The sequence below is a fragment of the Seriola aureovittata genome, chromosome 15 (genome assembly GCF_021018895.1).
Source record: "Seriola aureovittata isolate HTS-2021-v1 ecotype China chromosome 15, ASM2101889v1, whole genome shotgun sequence".
NCBI classification, from domain to species: Eukaryota; Metazoa; Chordata; class Actinopteri; order Carangiformes; family Carangidae; genus Seriola; species Seriola aureovittata.
Window position 1 is genome coordinate 21,498,230 of NC_079378.1, and position 27,118 is coordinate 21,525,347.

General features: G+C 39.9%; 1 protein-coding gene across 1 annotated transcript; it reads left to right on the plus strand.

Annotated features, from left to right (window-relative positions):
• Positions 1-618: 618 nt before the first annotated feature.
• Positions 619-27,085, plus strand: b3gat1b (beta-1,3-glucuronyltransferase 1 (glucuronosyltransferase P) b). Its single transcript, XM_056398332.1, has 8 exons — positions 619-935; positions 15,731-16,002; positions 20,952-21,050; positions 22,650-22,792; positions 23,058-23,569; positions 23,678-23,974; positions 24,262-24,367; positions 25,586-27,085. Exons 4-7 carry the CDS (start codon positions 22,681-22,683, stop codon positions 24,346-24,348), a joined length of 1,008 nt encoding a protein of 335 aa, XP_056254307.1. The 5' UTR covers positions 619-935; positions 15,731-16,002; positions 20,952-21,050; positions 22,650-22,680; the 3' UTR covers positions 24,349-24,367; positions 25,586-27,085.
• The last annotated feature ends 33 nt before the right edge of the window (positions 27,086-27,118 follow it).

Here is a 27,118-nt window from a genome sequence, read left to right on the forward strand (position 1 = left end):
GTTTGGTGTATTACCCTCAGTAGCTTAGCATTTCTTCTAAATGTCACACCTCTCAAAAAGAGGAAAAGTAGCACTTACTGCTTCCTCAGAGGTGATCTTTCAATGTCAAAAATTGTAATTACATCCCACGTGTTTGGAAGGTAATTCTGTGCTTGTTTAAATCAGCGGCTTTTCATTGGGCACATTATGTACACAAGAAGATTTTGATCCTCTTTCCACAAGCTCCGGTTTTCTTAGACACACACAAAAAGTACACAACTGATGACATGACACTTCCTCTCCATGTTTTCTCCTCTCATCCTTGTAGGCTGTCAGTCCCTCTGTAGTACATGCCAGTAGCTGCTTGTTTCAGAGAGGATGGGGGTTGGTCCTGTCGAGACTTCCTCAGTCCCATATAAATACACTCTCAGATGTCTTGCTTCAAGCTGAGTCTGTCTCTCTCTCTCTCCATCTCTCTCTCTCACACACACACACACACACACACACACACACACACACACACACACACACACACTCCTGCTGGAATCAAACAATCACCACTCACAACAAGAAAGAGGAAGTCGAGGGGTTGTTCATTTGGTGCAAGGGAAGACAGGAGCAGCAGAAAGGTGAAGTGAAATAAGAGGAGAGAAAGAGTGACAGATAGGAGCGGAGGGAGGAGAGTAGGGGAGAAGGAGGGAGGGTTTATTGCCAAGTAAGCTGCCCCCTCTTCTGCCACATCCCAGTCTGTGAGCACCGGAGCACAGCGTGAGCTCTGGAGCGCATTCCCGACATGTACACCTGTAAGCCCTATTCATTCATTCAGGGATGCGGCATTCATGTATGAATGGCAGCGACAGCAGCAAAGAGTATTTGAAATCTGTCTTGATGAGATCACTTGGGCTCGGAGGCAGAGGCAGTGGAGGAGCAGGCGACAGGCACGGTCTACAAACAAGGTCTGAACCTTTTTCTCTTCTTTCCCTCAGCTCTTTTGAAATATGCAGGAGCGACAGACATGGCACATACTCGCACTGTTTTTGGAGGATCTTTTCTCGCTTCGCTGGGTCTAAAATCAACCTGTAGTGCTTGTTGAATATGACAAGCTACAACAGAGATGAGTTTGTCAAACCCTCTGGTATCAATGCGTCTCCCCGACAGAGAACTTTCATGCTGATAAAAGTGGTTTACAGAGGATTATAGAGGATCATGGGTAGATTCTTTGTTTGTTTGTTGTTCCATACCAGAAATCTGGTTTGCTTTGTGAAATCCTCTCACTACAGTAGCTCTGATCATCAACTTGAAAAGATACTGATACCTCAACATAATTTATGTTTTGTAATGTCACTGCTGAGATGCAGCCTGTCATTCTTGGCTCTGCTTAGCAACACTGACTTTGGAAGATTTTCAAGAGGTCTTTCTGGCACCTTGCTGCCAACTTGTCTGGAGAAAAAAACTGACACTAAAGAAGAAGCAGTTTAAAAGATAAAATACATCTCTATAAGTCATTTAGATAGAAGGGCAGGAAATTTACTTGTCTCTCCATTTAAAACGAGTAAAAACAATAAAGAAAAAGAAAACAAGACACATATCAGATCCCAACTCTGAGACATTTTAGTGATGTTGTTCAGGCTCACAAACGGCAGCAGTTCAGCGTAATGTAAGTGTTATTATTACAAATAATACTGAACTACTAGCTCTACAAAATACGGCAGTGTGGGTGACATATAACATATTTTTCAGTTTTGTAAATGGACTTCTACAGTGACATGTTTAGTTATGAATATGGAGTAACAAGACTAGCTGTAACCCTAATATTTGGCTGGACTGTTTGCATTCTGCTTAGTGTTAGTTGTTTGCTTCTCTCCTCCTCTCTGTGCTCACATACACAGTATTTTAATACAGCTGAATTCACCATAAAGCTGTTCTCAAGTATGAAATACTGACTGAAACGCAGCCCATTAAAACTACATGTTAACAGTCACTTCCAAGCCATTTGTAAGCTGCTGCTAAAATCCCTATTTTATAACCACGATAAGTTAAACACTATGGTTGAGATTTCAGCTATATTTGTAGAATGATCACTCAGAGAGAAAGTTGGAGGATCATTCACAGCAGCTGCTGTGCGGTCAGTAGAGAGAGGTGTGCCTGCAGAGGGAAAACCCAGCCTCACGCCTTGTGGAGCATCACAGGCGACTCTCCTCTACAGAAAGTCGTAAAGGTCTGTCGGTACGTGCTTTTTGAAAAAAAAGTTGCTAAAGGGGTTTGAAAATGCACTAAGTTGGCAACAGTGTTTGTTCATGCCAAATCATTTTGAAAGACCATTGACCAATAGGGAAACTCCACAGGCGGCCAACCAATGGTGTATCTTAATCACTCAGTCAGTCAGCGACAGACCTGTTTATAGGGGTAGTCATGCTGTTGCAGTCCAGCAAAAAAAAAAAAACAGTCAAACTACCAGCAGATCGCACCAGTGAGTCACATTTTTTTATGTGTTAATTAGAAGTTTTTCGCATGTTATAAAATCACAAGCAGTTTAGAAAGTGAACTGATTTCTGAGAATTATTTTTGAGTGCTACATGTCAAAGGTAAAGCAAACTCTCATCTTTTCCTGGTGTTCAACATGAACCAGTGCTGCAGTCGGCTACATATTCTAGTAGTGGATCATCGCCACGTTATCTTTATAGATATTTAATGAAGTCTAAAGATTTTCACATGTACTGGGCTGTTTATTAACAAATTGCTCAAACATGCTTCTGGTTGAAGCAGTTTTATGTAGAAAGAAAAACTCATTAGAGGGCTTCTTCATGGAGAATCTGAAAACCTTCCCAATGATTATGATTCTGCATCAGTTCCTGTGGAAACCAAATCAAATGCATATCAGCAGAATTAAGTGTAGCTTGGAAGGATATTCAAGAGAAAATCATCACACTTTGAACGAGCTCCGCATCCTTTCCATTTTTTATCTGCATACTCTGCTGTGCTCTTGATGTACATTACAAAAAAGTGCCTTTGAGTCAGATTGTTTGAGGTTGTTTTTGCCCACTTGAAAGCTGCTTAAGATCAGAGGCAAATTTTCACTTCAAGCGGAGGGAATGCTACATGAGCAGATCAATACACAGAGTGGGTCCTCGCCAAACCAGCACTATCATCCCACCATGCAGGATGGTGACTCCTCTGAAGTTCCCCACTGAACCCTAATCTTTCATGCCAGATTTACAATAAGGGCTGTCTAGACTATAGTCTAACAGGAACAGTCATTAATGCTAACCGAGCAATGACAAATGATAGAAAAGATTTTAGATTTGTAGTATACAGTATGTAGTGGTTTTGTAGTGGTTGTACATTTCCTGTAATGATGTGCTTTCTCTTTCCCTTCCTCTGCGCTTTTTAGACAAAGTATTCAGACTATTCAGTGGGGGTAAGCTGCAGTTGGATGATATCTGTTAATGGAGAGATAACAGGATATACTTGTAGTTTTAGCCATATTAGTGGCGTGGTTCTATGGAGATGTCGGACCACTAATCTGGTCCAAACTACTGGATGGATAGTCTGGAATGAAATCCTAAGGACTTTGGTGACTCCCTGACTTTTCCCAGCGCCACTGTGAGGTTCACATTTGTGGTTGTGAGTGAATTGTCTCAAGAAGATGAATTGTCATTCATGCTCCCATCAGGATGAAGTGTAACTTTGGTGATCTGTCATCTAGCGCCCACAAAAGGTCAAATTTAATTTACACAATACTTCGGTTTATGACCAAATACCTGCAAAACTAATGACGTCACATCAGCTATGCTTTCTGCTTCATGCTAGTTAGCAAATATTAGTATTATGCCTTCTAAACAAGCATGTTAACATTATCATAATGGGGATGTTAGTATACCAATGTTACCATTTAGTATTTAGGCCCTTAGCAGACGTTCAGAAGAAAAACGATGTCCAGTTTTAGTGATAGATCAATGAGTTTGAAAGTTTATCAGAACATCGCCACCTGGCCATTGCAGCACTTTGCTGGATAATGTTGCGTTGCAGTTATGTGTGGGTCATCTTTTCTGCCAAATGATGCTGCTTTTTTTTCCCTCCAAAGACCTCTGCATCAGCCCCCACACAGCGTCACTGGACCAGTCTCCTTCCAATGAGTGAGAGAGCTGCATTGTTTCACAGGGCTGAGCGTCAGTCTGAACTTGCCTCATGTCACGCAAAGCACTTCTGTCTGGCACCACAAACTATTTTGCAGATTGAAAGGCTGTTTTGTTCTTTGGTCAAGGCCAGTGACAGCGTTTAAACAATTTTTTCTGATAATTGTAATGAAATTATTACAACATGTGTTGGTCACACTGAGCCCCAAAAATCAGGGTTTAAAATATCATGAATGACACTGTAGCTTCTACCATATGATTATTACTTACTTACACATTAGTCTGTTTGTTCAAGTTAGTTGTGTTGTGTGTCAGTGCAAAATCTTGTACATTTGCACTGTGTAATTCAGTGAACATAAATGCACTTTATATGTTAGCAGCTCTCATCAAATGACTCACCATACCCATAATTATTGGAATGTTACGCTTTGTCCAGTCTGGCTGTGACTCAGCTCTTCCAACCACCAGGGAGATGCAGATACATTGTTCCCCACAGTGGATTCTTGATGAGCTAACGAGGTTCACCCTCTTCTTGGAGTGAGACAGACAATGGACCTGAATGTGAATGAATGTAGGAGGAGTGACTTTAACATACATGTACTTCGAGGCAGGAAGTTGCCATGTCACTTCACTGCACCAGCAGTGTGCAGTGGGTGCAGACAAAGACGAGGCTCATCTTCACTGAGAAATCTTGAAGGCAGGTGCTCACTGAAACCAGGACGAGTCCTGAGACAAACATTAGCAGCCAGACACTAAAGCCGTCAGATCTCAATCTAAAAATATTTTTATCACCTAAATGATAAATGAAATGTGATATTTCCACCTTTGCACTAATGACATTTCAGTGCCTGTATGTCATACACATCTCAGTTTCCTAGAGAAGTGATAATGATGTTGAATACATACAGTAGATCGCAGATATAGTCATGTCTGTATGGTGTAGTATCATTTAACAATATGCGGGGCTTTTTCTGTTGAAAATGTTGATTGGCTCATTATGGCTAATGTGGTCACATATGTCCTAGTTAATGATGCATCAGCAACACATTTCACAGCATGTTTATATTCACATATCATCATAAAACATAAGCACACCATAAGTTATAGTAGCAATTCATTTCATTTATATAGACACCGTTACAAAGAGCTTTACAGTAAAAACAACAAAAAAATTAATAACATTAAAAATCATGATCATATTCATTTCATCAAATCAAGCACATGGTACACGCTCTACCTGGTGAACTACCAGGACGTCCTCAACAAACAGTAATCTTAAAATCCATTTTAAAACTGACAGGTAAACGGTGTGATGTGGTCACATCTCTTAGACCGTGTTAAAAGCTTGTCAGCAGCGTTTTACATCAGCTGTGGTCTTTGGGTGTTCCTCCTGCTGATACCAGAATAAAGGAAATTGCAATAGTCCAGTTTGAAGGAGATGAAAGAATGGATGACCTTTTGTGGATTTGCAGATGAAAGGGATGACCTGATCTTGGCTAAATAATCAATTGTACAAAGCAGGATTGCAAAACTAGTCATCTGACTGTCAAAGGACAAAGACCCAGAATAGACCCCTGAGGGACCCCGTGATAGAAAGGAGCACCAGAGCAGGAGGTATCTCTAAGCACAGCAAAGAAAGACCTATGAGACAGATCATCCAGAGCCACATCACTGATGCAAACACAGTTTTTTCAGACACCTGATGAAGACATTGTGGTCCCCTGTGTCAAAGGCTGAGGTCAAGGAGGCCTAAAATCAAGTACAGGTCTACATCAGCAGCAAGAAAGAGCACACTGGTTCATAAATTGTTTATAAAAGAAATCAGTTGTATCGAGAAAATTAATTTTTTCTAAAATCTTAGATGAAAATGTTTGTGTAGAGATGGGTCTAAAATTACTTGTAAAAAAGGGTATTTCTTTAAGAAATGGTAAATGGTAGCATGTTTAAAATTGGTGGGAAAAGCAGCAGTAGACTGTTAACGATGTCTAGAGTGTAGCCAACCGCCTGAAATACTGCTTTTATAAACCAAGTGGGACTGCAGTCTGAAGGTCAGCTGGTGATTCTGAAAGTGCAACAGTGCGTTCCCGGGTTCACAGAGACATTTCACTGAACAGAGTCAGTGCTGAAGGAGCCAAGCTCTCTCTGTCTCTCTGTGGAGGATTCAACTGGCTAAACTGGGGACCAATCACCAGTTTTGGTTGATTTGGTTTTAAAGGGAATACTGGGATTGTGGTCGTGTTTATCAATCAGCTGTGAAAACTTTCTTTCTTTCTTGGTTGATTAAACACTGATCAGTGGACATCAGATGTTTAAGAGTAGCAAGAGCATTATGTTTATTAGTTTGAGGGATTAAAACCTTGACAGAAACAAGAAGCAGAGATGAATTCAGAGGGTCGGAGCGATTCAGCATGGAGGGTTTAGGGTCAGGAGAGATGAACAGTACCAGAGGAGCACTGCTTTGTGGACAGAACCGGCAAAATCAACACATCCTCCGCATAGAAACCACAGGAGAGCACCCTGTAATTCCCCTTGTAATGCTTGACATATTCAATTAGATTAAAAGAGTTTGATCAGATCAGAAGTAAAAGAGGAAGAAGAGGGGCAACTAACATACAAACTCTGTCATATTGGAGCATAATAACTTAATAAAGGACCAGAGCCAGAGTCTGCAGATTAAAATCTGTTTTTTAAAATAAATCTAAGACTCAAAAGAAGGAAAAAAGCTGATTTAGACAAAAAAAAACCCAAATGATTTCTATGTTTTACTACATGATCCCTGCCACAACTTGTCAATCTTGGCTGGTGGAAGAATAAATATTCTGGAGGATGTGACTCGGTGAGAGGGACGTATTCATCATAAGTAATCCAGGACTCCAGGTAGATAAAAAGCCTTATTAGGGAGGAATCCTACATTAAATAAACAGAGAAGAGCTGTTTCAACACAGGGGATGGAAGAAGTGGCTTTAACTGTGATGAGATTGTTTCTGTGTGGACTGTAAGTACATTTTGATATTTCAGTGATCTAAAAAGAATGAGGGAGTTGGTGAGAGAGATAAAAACCAGCAGCAGAAGGACCCACACTGTCTGGGACTTTCAGGACTGTGATACTGTAATAAACTGTAATAAAAACTGTACTAAAAGTAGAAATCAGTTTTCCTCTTCATCTTCAGTTAGGATGAAACCCACTCGGTCCAGAAACAATCTAAATTCTAATAAAACCAAGCCCAGTCGCAGCAGTAAAATCATGCATCCAATGGTGCAGATAAGTGGTATCACACTTTACTTGCTGAGACATTTCCTGAGTTTTCCACTCAGACACACAACTTTCACACAACCTTCCACAGCATCTCACTGATAGAAACTGATTGTTACAAACCTACAAAGGGGAATTGATCAGCGGTGTTTGAACAGCTGTCTCAGCACTACCTGAAGCAAGCAGGGTGTACTCCTTCCCTTGCCCAATGTCAGCTGGGATGGGCTCCAGCCCCCCTTGCGACACTATAAGGATAAGTGGAATGGATAATGGATGGGTGTTGCCGTTTTTGGGCTGAGCATGCCTCAGTCCACTCATAAGACACACATCTATCTTATATCTAACTCTTGTTTGTTTGAGAAGGGATGGACAAACACACAGTGCACTCCTGATGTAAAGCGTCACATGACTCATCCATTAGCATCAGTGGGCTTGAGCCTCAGACAGGGGAGGACAGAGACAGAAAGAGCAGCAGTGTGTGTGTTTCTTTAACTAAATGAGTCTTTCTGGTGATGATTGAACTACTTAAAAGTTACTGCACTATTTTTAAAGTTTCTCCCCCCTGGGGCAAACATTGTCAGCAACTGAGAGCTAGTAAACAAGTTTGTGTGCATGTGCTGCGTATGTGTGTGTTTTTTGTAATGAGGATGGCTGGCGTACAGAATAATATTGTTGTATATACTCTAATGAAGCCGCTCTGGCTGTGTGTATTATAACTGAGTCAAGGCCATGCATTCGCTTGGCTCCTGATTGTGATTTTTTATTTGTCATACATGTGGCTGTGATTGTTTTGAATGTAATTTTGTGTGTGTGTGTGTGTGTGTGTGTGTGTGTGTGTGTGTGTGTGTGTGTGAGAAGATAAAATTGTCTCTGCGGGGGTGTGCAATACATCCAATCAATAAAATGTTATTAGTGCTAATTTATTCAGATTGAACAAGAGAGTTCTACGTACTTGAATATATACATTTCTCCTATATTTTCACTTTAGGTCATGCATCAAAATCTATATTTTTTTAATATGTTTTATATATTCTATATGATTTTTTTAATCTCCTGTTTGTCAGATTTTCTTCCAAATGCAGAGACAAGAACTTTATGATGTCATTTCAAGGCAAAACAAGAAGCTGCTCCATTAACCGTTATTACTGACACAGAATTGTTGTTTCTCGCTTTGATCATGAGAATAATTGGATTAAACTAATTACATGCCCAGCAGAATATTGCACTTGTGCTCAGCAGTCATCTATAGTGTGATTTTTGATGGGACAGATCGTCATTTGCCTCTGGCTTCTGATTTATATTTTGTCTTAAGAATGCAGCAGTTGCAACATGGTCGTAAAAGCATCTTAACATAATTATTACTTTGATTGTGGTCATATTTCGTGAATTGATACCGCGATGAGACATGAATTTTGATGATTGTCGATTCCCTCAAGGGGAAACAAGCACATAATTATTTACTCCTTCAACAAATCCAGTATGCAAAATGGCAAGAAAATGGGAATATGAACTGAGGGAGTAGCTTGATCAAATTATTGTCAAACTCAAAGTGCATGCAGTAATTAGATTATAGTGTGCCCATAACCAAAGCCAGTGAATGAGAATGACAGTGGTGACTTTTCAGTGGATACTGGTTCATTTTCTGTTGTTACAGTTGAAGTAAGTGATGTTAATAAAGTTTAAAACTTTTCAGTTTATTGAATTAGTCTCCAGTGTTTAGGAACACCGCTGACAAACTGTAAGTCTCAATTCTTTGACCATGAAAGTTTATATTTATTACAGTGGGATTGGATTCCTTATGCATGAGGAGAGTCGGAGCAGCTCAGTGTGACATGGTTTTTACTTTACACATGCTTATGATAAATGTAAAAGAGCTGACTTGATTTGGCTCCAAACAGACATTTCACTCCATTCAAATTGTGGTATGAATCATTGAGAGATAATGTTTTTAATTAAGTCTGTACGTCAAGGCGACCACATTATGTAAGGATGAGAAAATATAATACACAAGGTGAACAATACAGATACACATTGTGTAATTTTCTCTCTTTCCTCTGATAACTCCTAAATGTCCTGTTTGTGTTGAACTACGTCCATACATCAAAGTCAAGGTAAACGTTATTATTCCAAAGGTGTAATTCGTTGCGCAGCCAGTAGTAAATAAATACAGTGATCACTCACTCAAACAAATTTACACAAGGAAACAAAGAGTTACATTACAGCAAGATCACAAAACTAAGATGTAATGAAATTCCACCACGGTATTGGTTCATTTGAAAACTTAAATTCTAACTAATTAAAGTATTTAGTGTAAAGGACTATGTGCTTTGCCAAATGGATTCTGAGTGTTTACTTTTACAATTTTTTGGCTGGTTGCATGGATCGGTGTCCAGCTTGTATACACACTGACGGTTGGCATCAGTAAGAACAATTAAATACAAAAACAGTGACATGATTCTTTTTCAACTAGTGGACAAAAATCTCATGCTAAGAGCTATATGGAGTGTAATCACTATTGATTAATTTGTCTGTTTACTTCACACATTTGTGTTTAAAGTGAGACTATGTAAGTTTTGCTGAACAGCAGCCGCTCTGGCTACAACTGACCGTTATGGAATAATGCTAGCATTTAGCCAAAATGCTAAGCTATTGCAACAGTAGTGCAAATAGAAGAGAGTCATGAAGTCAACAAAGTGACCCAGTAATGTCCATTATATAGCAATATTTACATAAAGTTTGCTGGCAACAGGTCAAACCAGATCAAGTAAGGCTTTAGCTGCAGAACCCCTGAGTAGTATACTGAAGTGAGCGAGGGCATGTTTCATTGCTTATGAATTCAACTTTTCATTTGTAAGAGCAAGTACGTGTGTTAATCTAAAAAAAGTCACATATTGTTGTTTTATGTTTTTGTTTTTACCACTATTCCCACATCAAACAGTGACTGCTGACCTCAAAAAACACTCAGCACATTTTATTTATTATTCTCACTCTTATGAGCTATGAAATGTACGGAGCGGCCGGCGATGTTTATCAGTTATTATGTTGTACATGGTTCCAGAGTTTGTTTGTTTCAAGCAAACACACACACAAGAAGGTCCTAATTACAAATGCAAAGTGGGCTGTAAGTGGGAACATTTTCCCTGTTGGAGCTGTGAAATGCATTGTTGGCACTGTGCTATCTGGTACTCATTAACACTCTCACTGAAATGACTTCACACCGTCTGTACTTGTAACCATCTTCACAGCAGAAAGCTGTAATGGCATACGCCCACATGTTAAATTATTTAACTATCTCTCACTTTTTTCTTTTTCTTATTTTTTTTTTACAATTTCTGAAGAGGGCATTAATTAAAATCTACTCATCATGCAATTAATCTTAAAAAAAAAACTTTGCCTTTGCTCTCCCAATATTTTATCTATAATCTCATAGTAGAAAAATTTGAGCACCAAATATCACATTTCCTGATATGAGTTTAGACTTAGTCATTTTATATTTACTTGACACTGCAGAGTGCACAATGATGGCTGATAACAAATTACAATAGATTTATTCGAGCATCGTCTTAACAAAGCTAATCTCATGTAGTAAGTGCGTGTGTGTGTGTGTGTGTGTGTGTGTGCTTGTGTGTGTGTGGGAGGAGAGAGTGGAGGGGCCTGACACGAGTGTACCAGGTGCCTTTATCTTCAAAGTCTGACTGAAATCTGCATGAGGCCCCTGCACCACATCAGTTAAAGATGGCTTGTATAAAATTTCCAAACATCATGATGTTTGACATCAACGTCAAACCTTTCATCAGTTTTGCATTGGTCGTCTTACTATCTTAAAAAGACCTCAGGGGTTCACTGTTGTCACCATTCCCTGTGGAAAAGGGATGAATCTTTGGAGTCTGACAATGATACAGGAACTAATATTCCAAATATGGATTACTCTTCCATGACGGTTTCATTTGGACGGGACAAAATAGCAACTTGCCAACATACTTGTACTTCTAAGTGGTGCAGTGAGAGGAATATTCATTTTGATGGATGCCAGATGAGACAATGTTGGGGAAGAGAGCATCACTTGCTGTAGTCAGAGGAGCCAGTATTTACCCATAACACTAAATATTCATATTTGTTTGCTAGCAGTGGCAATGTCTGTCTTTAACGGTCCAGATTGAAATATCTCAATAGGCAAACCATGGAATGGTTGATCAATAAACTTTATAGTCTTCTGACTTTTCATCTCATGCATCCATCAGGTCAAAATTTTATTTTGCCCAATACCTACATCGACTGATGACATTCTCATCAGCCTCAGTTCACTCTGTATCTTTTAGCTCGTTAGTAAATAATTTCATGGCATTAATGATACTTCTCGTTTTGTTTAGTACAATAATCTTCACAAATGGACACCACTTTTCTGATTTTTGAAGCCTAAATACAATCACCAGAAGTAAAAAGCTTTAGCTTTAGTACACTGACCTCTTCCATCTTTCCTTTTAGAAAGTCAGTAATAGTTTGTAAGAGCGCGAGTATAAACACAACAAGGCTTTGGACTCGTGAGTAGATTGGGCTTCATGTTCGGTGTGATGACGTTTAACGTCTCCGGCAACCTCTGTACTCTTTTTTCTAGCTTTTTTAATGCAAGTAAAAGCTTTAAAAAACGCATGATCTTTCGGATGAGGGAACCAGGAGTTATTTGAGCACTTATTCCTGCAGCACTCTACGTTGAATTGTCCTTTTCAGAAAGTTACAGAAATGGTTGGACACAGACCACCATCCGACACCAGAAAGGTGTTGACTGGAGCAGGTTTCAGAATCTATTTCCGTGCATTTGAATTAAATATTTCATTTGTAAGAGAAAGAATGTGTTATTTTCTTCTTTCACAAGTTATTTAAGGTGTGAAACTGAAACGACAGTCATCTCATGGTTGTGTTGTGGTTGTGTCTGTGGTTTTGAGCTTGTTTACAAGTTCAGATCTGATCAGAGCTTACAATAAAAACACTGAGGCTGTTGAATGTAACCAAGAATGGCTAAATTAATCAAGCGTGTATAATCGGAGTCTCTTGATGCTCCCTCCACCCTCCTGTAACATCGAAGCGAGGGTCTGTTGTGTTATATTCTGTGTACAGCAAGATGTGTTTCTACACAGTAAGTGACAGAAATAGAAATAGCACTTGCAGAAGTAGAGCTGTTCCTGTTGCAGTGAAGCCACTAATTATCACCCAGATGACTTTCAAAGGACCCAACACCCTGGAAAATACAGGAATTGCACTTCACAGTGTTTTCACCACATTCACATCAGATTTCTGTCTTAAGAAACTATTAAATGAATTTGAATTTGAACAATTTGCATTTAAACCTGACACCTACGCTGCTTTCTATATGGGACACCTTTAAAACTGCATCACCGTCTCATTAATCACCCATCTGTCAAATAGTGAATGGCATTTCTCCGAGCCTCAGCACATAAACAGATGCAGGCAGAATACTGATGGACTGATGGAAGTGATTAAAAAACTCAAGTGTGAGAGCACAAGGAGAACTATCAGAGGATGATGTTAAATTCTTTTATAGTGGGTGTGCCACAAAAATGATCCCACTTTCCCCCCAAACTTCTGATTCATCTGACTCTATAATATCCTTTGGAACAAATTCCTTGAAGTTTATATGCCAAACATGATGAGCTCTGTAGTGTCAGGTGAGGACACAGCAGCATAATGGCAAGTCTGTCTTGTATTTCATTTATTTAAGTTATTATTATTATTGTTATCATTATTATTATTATTATTATTATTATTATGAAGATACTGGATATTCTGACGCCAGTTGGGGAAGAGCTATTTAGCTGAAGGCAAATGATTCTTTTACAATGGGTCTGTTTACATGCACACATTATTTCAAATAGTGCTGCAGATCATAATGCGGCTGATACTCTTGGCCATGAAAGGCTGTTTATAGGCAGCATCTCATTCTGCTCCCTATTAACATACACATGAATAAACAGCAGAGGAGGGATTTTCTGGGGGAAAATGAAGCTGATGCAGGTGATCAGGTGCATATTTAAATAGTCTTTTTAATATCTAAGACATACTCTTGATGATTGATTTGAATTATTCAGTAGTGAGATAATAATGAAAGTAGTTAAATGGGAAATTGAGGTTGCGTTGGTTCGCACACGAGAGTAAGCAGAAAGGGAAGTAAATGGAGGAGCTAAAGGTTGAAGTTTAAGGACGAATGCTTTTGATATTCACAGTCTGTTGCCTGACCCCCGTTACAAAGAAGCATTTACTTGAGATATAAACTAACTAGCTTTTAGAAATTGTGATAATTCAGCACACTGCAGACTCACTGTGTACTGACGAGTCAAGGACATTTGTGTAGAAATAGGAAGCATCAAGATCTCGTAGATATGCTCTATCAATCAAGTCAGTTTATTAACTTGCTCAGCAACAACACAAACACGCGGCTGTGATATATTACCACCACAACTTAGCACCACAAGCCACAAAGAATGTTAGCATGTTAACGTTAGCAAACTCCATGCCTTTTTCAGCTTCTTATTCATTTGGCATTGTCTCTCTAACCACCGACAGAATGTATTCAGTCTCTTTTTAGCTCTTTTCCAACAAGTCCTGAGAAAATATATGTGGTTCTTTAGCTTGCTAGCAATTCAGCTTTCTTCATCAGCTAACGCTAGTCGCTAACTTTGTCTGTGTGCTGTTTGGTTCTGAGTAGGCAGAGTAGACTACAGTGGGTTTAGCAGTGTTGATAAGAGTAATTACAGAACAAACAGCACATTTGAATATTGTAAAAACAAAACAAGGTATTGAAAGAGAAGCTAAGCAGAGCTGCACAGCTGTTAATATTTCTCTCTGGGTTCTTCTTCAACATTAGTAATTAGATTCACTGTTAATATGACAAAAGTAGCTAACAGGTCTAGTTTACATGTGTCTCTAATGTTATGGTATTTATATTGAGGTATTTTTGGCTTTACAGCTAAGCACTAGGCTACGCTAAAATAAAACTTGTTTGGGAACACAAGGAGAGCACGGAGTCAGTCACTAATTCACCATTGATGGACCAACTGAATCACGTGTCACCTGATGATCATCAGTTAAAATGGAGGCAGTTGGCTGCGTCAGTACATTCTGTCTTTAATTCATTGTAATATAACTTTAATTCTCTTCATGGCGGGTTTTCCCTTTAGGATAATTCTTTCATAAAATGTAATCCCTTTTTTTTTTAAACACATGACATAACTGTTGAGTTAATATTGAAAATATATATTTCTTATATTGCATATATTGATATATTAGTTCCATTCAGTTGTGCTATAGTTCCAGGGCTCTGTTATGTTGCATGCTGGCTTATGTGACACCTGAAATGTTACTAAGCATCATTAATCATATGAATGATACTCCATTATTAGAATTTAGGAGTGTTCCCATTCCAAGATGGTTATCCCCACTATCAGCCTTGTAGTCAAACCAATTAAGTATCCTAAATTCATTTCTTTTGTTTTGTTTGTTTTTTATTATATACTGTATCTCTAGCGCTTCCTTAACCTGTCACAACAGATACAAACAAACAGTGTGTAGCTCAGTCATTTCATTATCTTTAATCATTACATTAGTGCCAATATTGAATTTTATTTATACATAATTGCCACTAATGTTGGCTTTGCAGCCATATGGAACCAGGCATATGTCTGCCATGAGAAATATCTATTTCTCTCCGTCAGAGTGCTTTTACACTGGTCAACAAATTTCTCTGACTGATGTACAGGAGGTTTGATTTCCACTAACCTAATCTCCCACAAGCTTCAAAGGTCACAGTCACTCATTTAAACCACCTGCTATAAGCTGTACAATTCACAGCCACTGCACTTCACCATCCTCTTTAATTACTGATATGAGCTGCATTGCCTTTCACACTGCTCCCTCCTCTCTATCTCATTTCTTTTGATTGAAGACTTATTTTTACCCTGCCCCATTATTAGACATTTCAAGCACAGGGGTCCATTCAGAAAGCACTCTTTTCATATGCCTGTCAGGAAATGAAAGCAAAGTGAATAGAAATGTTGTTGCTGTTTGACTAGTGGACCATGTGACTTACATAGCTGTTTATGCTTCAGATAAACAACCCCCACATTAGGCAGGGCTCTTTCAATTTTTCAAATCCAGATTCATCCCCAAGCAAGAATTCCATTTGTGGGGCTGTGACATTTTTTATGCGATTTATTCTATTGTCCTGAGTCCTCCAGCCATGGCTGCCCCTCCGCCCGTCCCCTTGCCATCAGCTTTGACAATCCCAGCCTTTGTTTTTGCAATGAGAAGCAGCATTCTTCCAGAGGGATGACCTCCTCTGTCTCCACAGGGGCTGGCACTGAGAACGCGACCCTACCCAAAGATTGGATAGCACCCGGCGGACGCTGTGAACAAAATCCACTAGCTGTCACTCCAACTCTGCAGCTCGTATGTGCACCAAACACGCTCTCCTTCACCAGGAAGACGACCTGATGGATCCCTCTGTTCATCACAGCTGAGACATCAAGGCTCATGACCATTATCAGCACCTTCCTCATTAACACAGCAGGACAGGATAAGACGGGATAAGACTGTGAGGAAAGTGGAACATCTCTCATTCCTGTAAGTAACACACTTTTTATTATAAGTATTGAATGAATATTGTATTGTATTGTAGTCAGATTGACTCAGTGCTCATTATTATTGTTAAAATGTTGTCAAATGTGAAAAATAAATAACTTTTCCTCAGTCAAAGGAGCACAACAAAACTTTTAGCAGCACCTGCAGGAGAGAAGCAGAGAGGAAAAAGTACTGAAGTGAAAAACTATTTCAGAGAGATCTCATCCCTAAAATCCCTCTGCCGCTGAATATAAGGATTCCAGCCGCACACTGAGGCACTCGCCTCAACTTTTACACCTTGAACCAGTTGAAAGGGGATTGAGCAAATTTATAAAAACCATACTGAAACTGAAACAGTAATATATCAGATTACCTGCAGCTGTCCATCATATGTAACCACATGCACAGGTCACCATAAGGACTGGAGGGATTAATAACAGCTGGCTGGATTCAGAAAGGAGAATTAAATAAATTAAATCACTAAATACAGTTCCCCTTTATCTCCGTACAGTGAATTTATCTGCAGCCATAAGTAATATTTCTGTCACTGACGGTACAATTAAATCTACTGCAATCGGAGCAATATCAGATTTTTTATTTTTTTTTATTTTCTGTGACTGTGCCCCCCCACCCCACCCCACCCTTTGCTGTAATGAGGATTTGCCCTGGATACAGTTTGCAGTGGCTAATAGGTTGGAGGTTGAAAAAAATGAAAGGTGTGGGCCATATCTAAGGCCTACCTGTCTGTTATTCTGCACAGTGATCTCCAGACTTGCTACCCTTTAAATGGAGGATCTTTCATCCTGTCGCCTGTCTTCAGTTTTCATCTGCCTCATAGCCCCTGGCAGCCCCTGCCATTTGACTGTCATTACTACTAACAACATTAGTATGGATTTCCCAGCTGTGACAGGGTTTAAAAGACACCTCTCTGATGGGTTTGATATCGGGAGAGATCTATTCATAGTTTTCATGAGATGAGTAATATATTTTAAACAAGCGGTGAGAAGCTTTCGATCTTTTTAAGTGTTAAATGAGGCTGGCACCACTTTTCACTCATACTCCATCCACTCCTGGCTCTTTGATCCGGTCGAGGTCCATCATTAGTGAGCACGGGTTTGGAATCATTAGGTTTGTGATGTTTCCAGCACTGCAGCCAGGTCCATATGTCTACCTGAACGGATTTATTCATATGAGATTTGCTGCCTTACAGATGTATTTCTTTATGGCTGCTTGGTTGTTTCTTAATGTTTACTGCCATTAAAATCCCACGAAATGAAAGCAACTCTGGAGAGCACAGTCACAACATTGTACACAGCTACACACACGTTTACTGTGTCATCACAGTAAAATAATGATGCCAAGTAAATGTGTGTTGGTCAGTTTTTGTGTGATTTAAACAAATTATTCTTCCTCCTGGCCAACCAGGTTGTTGATTGCTGTTTTGACTGGCAAGACTTAAATTAGCTTCTCAGCTGAGTGCTTGCACAGTAAAATTGCCATGTTTACGGCCGAGTTAGCACAGCTGAAGAAAAAAAACGCTTTATTATGCAGACACATCAAAATGGATTAATTCAGTAACTTATCAAATATAAGATAAGAAACACCATTACATTATGTAAGACTCATTATTTGTGAATTTACCCTTTCCAACCTTATAATGTTAAAATCAAGACTAAGATTATTTTAGCATTACAGCTGCACGTTGCAGCTCCAGTCTTTGTGTGCTGACTCATCCACGCCCCTGCAGAGCTCATTAAAACATTGGCAGCTCTCCTGTCTAAAAGCATCTCACCTGATCTAACCTTTACAATTCACCATCAAGCAAACAAATAACCATAACTGGCCTTAAATTCACTCTGTTCTCACTTTGTCACATCTATTGACCATAAACTATATTTATGAAGGTTAGAACAACTGAATAAGGCTCATTTCTGTTTTCAATTAGTCGGTGACTGTTTCTATTTATTAGACATCTGTCTTTACTTGTGCTTATCTTCATCATGTGACCATGTGACCCCCACTATTTCCTTCTCCAAATATCCTTGAATATCCCCTGAGTTATGAAAATGTTAAGTGCCGGTGATGGTGCGACCACAATACTTCCTATATTTGGCTTTAAACATCAACCACACCAGTGGTTGTTGCTCGGCTGAGAAACATGAGCACTCTTCTTTTTTCCTACCTTTCAGATGTGCAACCGTCACGTTTGATTCCCTGTCTGCAGTAGTTCACCTGCAGCAAATAATGATGTGTTGATGAGCAGAAAATCATTAGGCCTGACTTCCTGTTCTATTACAGACGTCTTGCATCAGATTATTAGTCCTATAAAACACAGGTGGCACTCATTACATGAAGACAGCAACAACGTTTTATTCTAATTGCTAATATTTTTTTGTAATCAAGTGTTATGCAGTCACAGGTGCACAACAGCTCAGCTGAAGACCAGATCCATCTCTCTCACACATCCCAAATGGGACTGGGTCATAACAAATTCTAAAAGTGTGAGTCTGCACATGTGATGAAATATTAAAATTTGCTTGTGTAAATTTATCTTGTACATTGTAGCCATTTTGTTATACTGCTCTGAGCTTTATTTTGAAAACTATCATTATTTTAGAAAGGCAGGAATTCCTTAAATTATTTAAGGCAAGCAGACATTGGTGGAAATTCTGAAAAATCTAGTGTTAACTTGCTGCCATTGCCCTAAAAACATTGATGAATAAACTTTGTAGCATCTGTTTCACACTGGTAAAATCCTTGTGTGGATAAAGACAGCGGGGGGTCGGTTGAAATGCTGTTTTTATGTAAAAATCAGGATGAAACAGATTTGCCACTGAAGAACAATATTAAAGTGTAATTCTCAGCATCAATAGATACCATACAGCTGCAGTATCTACAGTGTGGCCATAAACCACAGTGTTTAAAAAGCAGATATCCAGACAGCTGCTGCTGGTTGCAGTACAAGATGTGGCCCACAGTAATAATCTGTGATCATGCGCCTTCAGGAGACGCCTTCAGGAGACACCTTCAGGACAGTTTGACTAACAGGAAAATAGTGTTTCATTGCAGCACATCTGTCAGGAAGACAGTCTAGTTAGTGTTCTAGTATTTTTCATCATTAATTAACTCCACCATCAAGGTTTCATTTTTGTTCCCCTTTGTCTGTTCCTGTGTTTGTCTGTCAGTTAGCAGGATCTCAAAACATACTTTGATACTTCGTCTTAACAGATTGAATCTAGCGAAAGGGAAAAACTTTTGTTCCCCTGGATTCAAACTGATCCAACATTATCAATAGGTCATTAACATTTCAGCAGCACATAGATTTTCTGCAGTTGTACAGTTTTTTTCAGCGCTCCTCCTATAGTAGTAGTATCTCCTCAAAATTTGAGTCATTTCATTTGTTTCATTCACTGGTTGCCATATTTTTTTCAGACATGCCCTCTTTGTCATAAGTCCAGAAATTTTGAACAAATTGTGCGAGTGGAACTGAATTTAGAAAACAGATGCTCACGTCAGCTCCAGCAACGCCGCTAAGTGTGACGCTGTTTTACCTACAGCTGGTCCATGTGCTGTGCAATATTCCCTGGATTTAGATATTCTACTAAAATCTGCATGAACATCTGACACTCATTAGTATCTGTGCACTGCACATGCAGATGAGAGTACATCATTCCAAACTGCTTATCGCTCTTTTTTTTTTTTCACCTCATGTCACAGTCTCACATCTGTGTGTTGCTTGCAGCCACCACACTAATTCACATTAAAATGGGAATGCAAAATGTTGAGGGGGTGGAGAGCGAGTCATGGCTTTTCAACATGATGTGCATGGATAATTAGCTTGTCTATATCAATGACATGCTGTTCAAACATGACCCTATTAAGCCCGCCCTGATGTGTTAATTATCTTGCGCAACCTTTGATCTTAGACGGGGGTTTATCCTTTTTAATCAAGGATTAATTATGTCTAAAGACTTGTGATTAACCAGCAGAGGATCTGCCTCATGAGGAGACAAAAGCACATGGAATAGTTAGAGCATGTATCATTGTGACCACAGATGTCTGTGGTGTAGATTCGAGACTACAGGGTGTGTGGATTGCAGGAAACAGCAGACCTAATGGATAATCAGTAAGCTGAGCATGAACATGCACACACAGGTGCATTATATGATGTGTTTTTGTAGAGAACAAATCAGATGAATCCGGTAGTGGCTGTAGTTTATTTTTGTTTGTTTGTTTGTTTTTCTGATTTGTCCTCTTTAATGGCATGTATCTTTATTCCTGATAAATATTATTGTTTAAAAAATTATCTAAACAGTTAAATTAATTCAAATGTAATGCCTCTGTCATAGTGAAGAAAAGAAAAACAAGCCTCCGCCAAACTATATTCCAGTATGTCTAATATTTCAGTTGATTATATTCATTTATCACCACCCTGTGCCAATCTATTGTTTCCCCATCAGCATAGTCCATCCTTTAGACATCAGAATCAGAATCAGATTTATCTGTCATTTCCATAATAAACACTTTGTATACATGAGAGTGAGATATCATTCTCCACCGGTCAGGGAGTAGGACAAAGACACTCATGGCTGTAAACTGCCTGAACCTTACTGCTGTAGCACAAATGACTTTTTGTAATGAATCATGTGATAGTCACACAAATGTAAATGGAACAGCTGCTTCCACAATGGATGTAAAATGTCTGTCACATGTAAGACACTAAGTCTCAAGGGACCCAATCACAGAAACGTCAGCCAATCATCACTTTAAAGGATTTCAAATAACCTCAGTCCCAGACTAAGGATGTTGATCACCAGGCAGGTCCCATGACCAACGGAGCAGCTTCGACAGATTTCACAAAGGGAAACTTTCTTTACATTTCTGAATCACTATCCTGAGACATATGACATGCTGTCAGATGGGTTATAATCCTACATGTTCTCTCTCTGCAGGGATACTGACTGAACTGATGCACCGTTTCCTCTCCTCCAGGTCTCTTTGTACAACACGTCAGTCCTTGGACTGACCATGTGTGTCGGCCATAAACTAAGGTAAGACAGAATGGAAATGAACTGCATTTATACACTGAGGTGTTATCCAAGAAGGCTTTACAATTTGCCTCACACACACACACACACACACACACACACACACACACACATCACACACACTGATGGCAGTGAGTTACCATGCAGGCAGAACTATCAGAATCAATTTGGAGTTCAGTGTTTTGCTCAAGGACACTTCAACATGTGGAGGAGCTGCGATAATTCACTATAATGTCATTTCCACTGCACTAATTCCGTCGGTGCAGAGTCATGTTCATACTGTTGATGCTCAACACTCTTCTGCTCTGTGTTTAACTCTTTTTTAACCATACTGTCATTAATCCTAGTCATTTTTTCTTTGCTTCTTTACTTTCTTGACACTAAGCTGCTGTCAGAACATTTTCCTGATTTTTTTTTTTCACAATAAAGGCATACCTATAAAGGCAAGATTGCAAGACTTTAAATGTGAAAATTCTGGAAGAAGTTTCAAGTTTAATTTATGGTAACTGAAGGTAATTCAGGAAAATGTCCTCAACTGATGGAGTTAATGTGGTGGAAGTGGACTTTACACTGAATTTACCAAAACACAAGTGAACATGGAGTTTGCATGAACTGAGGAACAGGAAGGATTAAAAATAAAGGCCTGGCTATCTCTGCCACTGAGGTAAATAAAGCCCACTATTTGAAAATTTGGGGTATATGTGAACATATGGACCGTCTTCCTTGTATCAGGCTACATAAGGTTCAACTGACAAAACACTGAGTCCACAAAGTGTGTGTGTGTGTGTGTGTGTGTGTGTGTGTGTGTGTGTGTGTGTCAACTGTTTACAGGCAGAGAAAGGCCTGACCCTTTCAGCCACAGTGAAGCTGTCCTTAAACCATTAGCTCAAATGTTCTCTGTAGTACACCAGGATGCTTTCAAACGAGACAAAAAGAAAGCTCGGAGCAGTATTCTGACCTATTTTCTGTTTTGCAGCAGTTCCAGCAGGCTGATACTGCTTCCGAACAAAATGCCTTCTTCCCCGTAGTGTGTGCCTTGCAGCTACACTATGGTGTTTAATAGAGAGCCACCATGTATGGACCTCAAAATGCAATTCACATGATTTTAAAATTCAATAAACCAGCTCATCCATTCACGGGCTCAAGAGAGGATGCTAAATATAACACTAAATGCAACCAATGCTTCCTTTAAAAATGATCTGGAGAAAGACATTTTAAATGTATTCATCCTGTATTAGTCAAAAACAACAAAAATAATGTTAAACATAATTATACAGGACTCTATTACACATTTAAAATCAGTTCCCTTAATATATAAGTTATAAATAAAATGGCTGAAAATTTAATTCATTTAAGAAATCTGACAATAATACAAAATGTGAAGAAATAAAGTCAAAAACTACAACAGTAATATATACACATTGCAGATATACAGGTTTACAGAGATATAAGTCCAACAGCATTTAAAACAAGATTTCCAAAGACGAGCTTGTTCTCTTCTGTGAGATGTAAAGGTTGTTATTGGAAAAGCTGGGACACCTCATTTCACAGCTCTCTGGTTCTTATGATTGTGCATCATATCATGTGCTATGTGCCTCACAGGTAGTGACATGACTCAGGTCTGACCCTGGAGATGCCGAAGAGACGAGACATTGTCGCTATTGTGTTGATCGTGTTGCCTTGGACACTGCTCATCACAGTTTGGCACCAGAGCACCATCACTCCTCTGCTCGCTACTCGAAAGGGTAAGGGTACAATTGATCAAGTGTCAACATTTTTTCATTAATATTTATCACAGCACAGTGCAACAAAAGGTGCTTGAGTTGCTGTATGTAGCTGATGTGTGAAATGCCATGAGGCCACGGTGTAATTCACAGAAGGTTAGGTCTCATGTAGGACAACAAACTGTTGAGAAGATTTGATTTGAATTCAGAAGCTGAAGGCAGCTGGTCGGTCCCGTTCGTGCCTGACAGCACTCAGACTCATTATCATCTTTAACCCTCCTGTTAGATGACAGACGTGATGGTCGCTCCAACTCCAGGAATACCTTTGCTTTCAAGGAGTCCTGCTCACTGCACAACCGGGACATCGTGGAGGTGGTGCGCACTGAGTACGTCTACAGTCGGCCTCCCCCCTGGTCAGACTTCCTGTCCACTATCCACGTCATCACTCCCACCTACAGCCGGCCAGTGCAGAAGGCAGAGCTGACACGTCTGGCCAACACCTTGCTCCATGTGCCGAACCTGCACTGGATCCTGGTGGAGGACTCTCAGAGGAGAACCACTCTGGTCAGCCGTCTCCTCCTGGAGACAGGACTCAACTACACCCACCTCAACGTGGAGACGCCTAGGAACTACAAGGTACGTGGGGACACTAGAGACCCCAGAATACCACGTGGTACCATACAGAGGAACCTGGCCCTGAGGTGGCTCCGGGAGACCTTCAGTGTGAATAACAGCCAGTCTGGGATTGTCTACTTTGCAGATGATGACAACACGTACAGTCTGGAGCTGTTTGAGGAGGTGAGGAGATACATCTCAAATCATTTCAAAGACTCTTCTTGTGTTGTGTGCCTTTAGCTAAATCTACAGAATTTAAAATGACTCACTCTCTGTCTGTGTTTCTACCAGATGCGTTCCACTCGGAAGGTGTCAGTGTGGCCCGTGGCTTTTGTGGGTGGCCTTCGGTACGAGTCCCCTAAAGTAAACACCGTGGGCAAGGTTTACGGCTGGAAGACTGTGTTCGACCCACACCGGCCCTTTGCCATCGACATGGCTGGGTTTGCAGTGAACCTGCGCCTCATTCTGTCCAAACCTCAGGCTTATTTCAAGTTGCGTGGGGTGAAGGGAGGATATCAGGAGAGCAGTTTATTAAAGGAGCTGGTGACTCTCAGCGACTTGGAGCCTAAAGCTGCTAACTGCACTAAGGTAAGAGAAGGAGTCTGTCTGCATGTAACCCCTGTGATTTGGCATGAAAACAAGCTGCATCTGTAAACGCTGGTGTCTTGAGTTACTCGGCTGTCATAACAATTTGTTCTTAAAATCAGTTAAATGTCAGCTTACAGCCAACCCTTTACACTCGCAGCTCATTGAATATATGCTACATTCTGCCTCTAGACATTGTGTAGTACAGAACTACTGCACAGCATTTTAAGCCAAAATTTCTGTATTAGTATCTCATCTGTTCGTTTCCATCCCTTTCTTCTTACACACAGGTATTAGTATGGCACACACGGACAGAGAAGCCTGTGCTGGTAAATGAGGGCAAGAAAGGATTTACAGACTCTAACGTGGAGATATGACATACTTCATCTGACACAGGTAATAGCACAGATTTAGAAATGCAAATTGCAGCCTTTCCACACAGTGATTATTTTTGGGGGATGGATCAAAGGGGAGAAGTGTAGCGCATATGTGCACCATGAGATATGGACCTTACTTGAAATAGATGTGACTTTTATATAACCTTTTTGTTTGGTTATCACAAATATTTTTTGCCATGGTAACAGCGTGTCCCTATGGACGGACATGTTGGTCCATCTGTCAGACCGTCACTTTGGTCCAGACTGAAACGTTTCAACTATTAGTGGATGGATTACAATGAAATTATGTACAGACATTCATGGTCCCATGAGGATGATGTTTTCTCCTTGTGCACCATCAAGTCAGAGCTTTCACTTATAACAGTTAAATATCTAAATATCCACTGGATGGATTTTGTACAAACATTCATGGTGTCCAGGGGATATATCTTACTGATTATAGCGGTCACCTGACTTTTCCTATACCATCAATACACAGTTGACGTTTTATGTTTTTAGTGACATGCTTCAACAACTGTGGATGGATTGCCATGAGATTTGGTAAAGACGTCCATGTCCCCTTCAGGATGAAATGTAATCACTGTGGTGATCCTCTGACCCATCAGGTCTAATTTTCATTTGTTTATGACCAAATTCCAAAACTAATGACTTTCCCATCAGCCTCAGCCTCAGTGTGTGTTCTGTACTAAATAGTAAATGTTAGCATGCTAACATGTTAAACTAAGATGGTTAACATGGTGAATATTATACCAAGCTGACATTTTCATTGTGAGCGTTTTAGCATGCTGGTGTTAGCATTTAGCTCAAAGCACCACTGTGCTTATTGCTGCATTCATGTTATATAGATGGTCGAGATGGATGGATTCCCATATTAATCACTTGTGAGTGTTCACGCCATCAAGACAGTTGTATGATTACAGAGTTGGTCATGTGAGGATTAAAATACTGCACTCTGACAATATCAAACCATATCCATGTAATTTGGGTTGAATTACACATTGAACTGGTCTTTGGAGGATGCTAAGTCTTCCTATTTGTTTTGTTTTGACTGTTAGTCAGTGCCAAGTTGGATATATTGAGGCTTCCAGATAAAATCCTGTAGCTGAAGAGTTACACTTGCAATTATCAGAACTCAAATATGATATGAATTCATCATTAATACAGCCTTAGTCTTGTTCTTTGTTCGTCCTTATTAAGTGTAAAACTGTTGTTTCAGGGGAAGCATTTCTCCATGGGATTCTACCTGGACTCATTCCAACCTCGGAGCTCCTCAGAGCAATGGCCAGAGCCAAAAATATTATCACAGCACAGTAGCTGTACTTCAGCACAGCTTAGACATGGAGGAACACCCGTCCACCCGAGGAGGCAGCACAAAACAATGTGCATGTACCGAGAAGAATATCAAAGCACAACTGCACAAAAACAAGCCTGCCTGTTCTGTCCGGAGCACTGGACACCGTGAGAAACTGGTAGGAGTTGCCAAAAAGGAGCCCACTGAGGTCTCTTCAACTTAGATAAAGGATGTTACACGATTGAAACTACAGGAAGAGATGGCACAGCAAGCAATAAAGAGCCCTCTCATTGCAGACAACACCAGCCAACCATCCAATCAGCATTAAATAGGGCCCTTTTGTTCTGAGGCAAGCTGACTGTCGGGCACAGGGCTGCACAGAGGAATAAAAGGGCTCCTTGTCATAAGTGAGTCAGCACTGACTGACGGACTGCAAAGGGGGGATCTGAGCCCTCCCCACTTGTACTGTACAACACTGAGCTATTTAGATAGCACCCTGAACCTAGCACTAATTAGGACTCCTGTTGCTCCACAACACACATTCACACACGCTCAGCTGGCACACTGCACATTATGAGCACACACACACACACACACACACATACACTCAAAAACACAGAGCACTGATTTATTAAGAGTTTAACAATGTCATCCCCTACAGTCATCTACTTCAAGCTTTTATTTATTTCTGATATGCTGTAACACTACTGAGGTCTACTCGCATGTACGAGAAGACTCAGTATTCCTAGGGGCCTGTTTACATCACAGGTTTCTCATTAGCTAATCAAAAAAAACACTCAGTGAACTGAAGGTTTCTCTGCAGAATTATTTATTATTTCAGTGTAACTGGTACCATTCTCTTGTTAGTTGTGAGCTATGCTTGTGAGAGTCAATGGGATATGAAGCCATTACTGTAAAAACTGAATGTAGCTGTATTACAAAGTCTAATTATTCCCACCATGGATGGCTGGCTTGGAAGGGACGATTTCATACCCCACTGACTTGCAGTGGCACAGCTTACAACTACTAATTGTTCTCTCAGACTCTGTGACTGTTCAGAGTTTGGTCAGTCATCGATGTAACGAGCATCTAAAACCTCGAACTTTCACTTTAAGGTCTGATGTTGCTACATAGCTGCTTGTGTTTCATTTGAAAGCTGCTCACATCAATTCTTTTTTTGTTTTTGTTTTGTTTTACAGGCTAAGATTTTTCCTGCTACCCAACACATCTGTAGAGTTCACACAGGCAATACAAATCTAACACAAGACACATATCTGTCATCCCCAAACAGAAATTGTTACTCTTTAAATGGGAATCCACAGGCAAGAGGATGTACTTGGAGATTCTGCTCTATAATGTAAATGTTAAGAGTCACTGGAACTAAAGGTACTGTATGTACATAGCTATAAACTGCTCCCATACAAACATGTCTCACTCGGTCTTTGATTGAGGGGTGAA

Coding starts and splice junctions, on each gene's coding strand:
- b3gat1b (XM_056398332.1), top strand. CDS start 22,681: ATGCCGAAGAGACGAGACATTGTCGCTATTGTGTTGATCGTGTTGCCT. Junction 22,793..23,057: donor TCTGCTCGCTACTCGAAAGG/GTAAGGGTACAA, acceptor CCCTCCTGTTAG/ATGACAGACGTGATGGTCGC. Junction 23,975..24,261: donor AAGCTGCTAACTGCACTAAG/GTAAGAGAAGGA, acceptor TCTTACACACAG/GTATTAGTATGGCACACACG.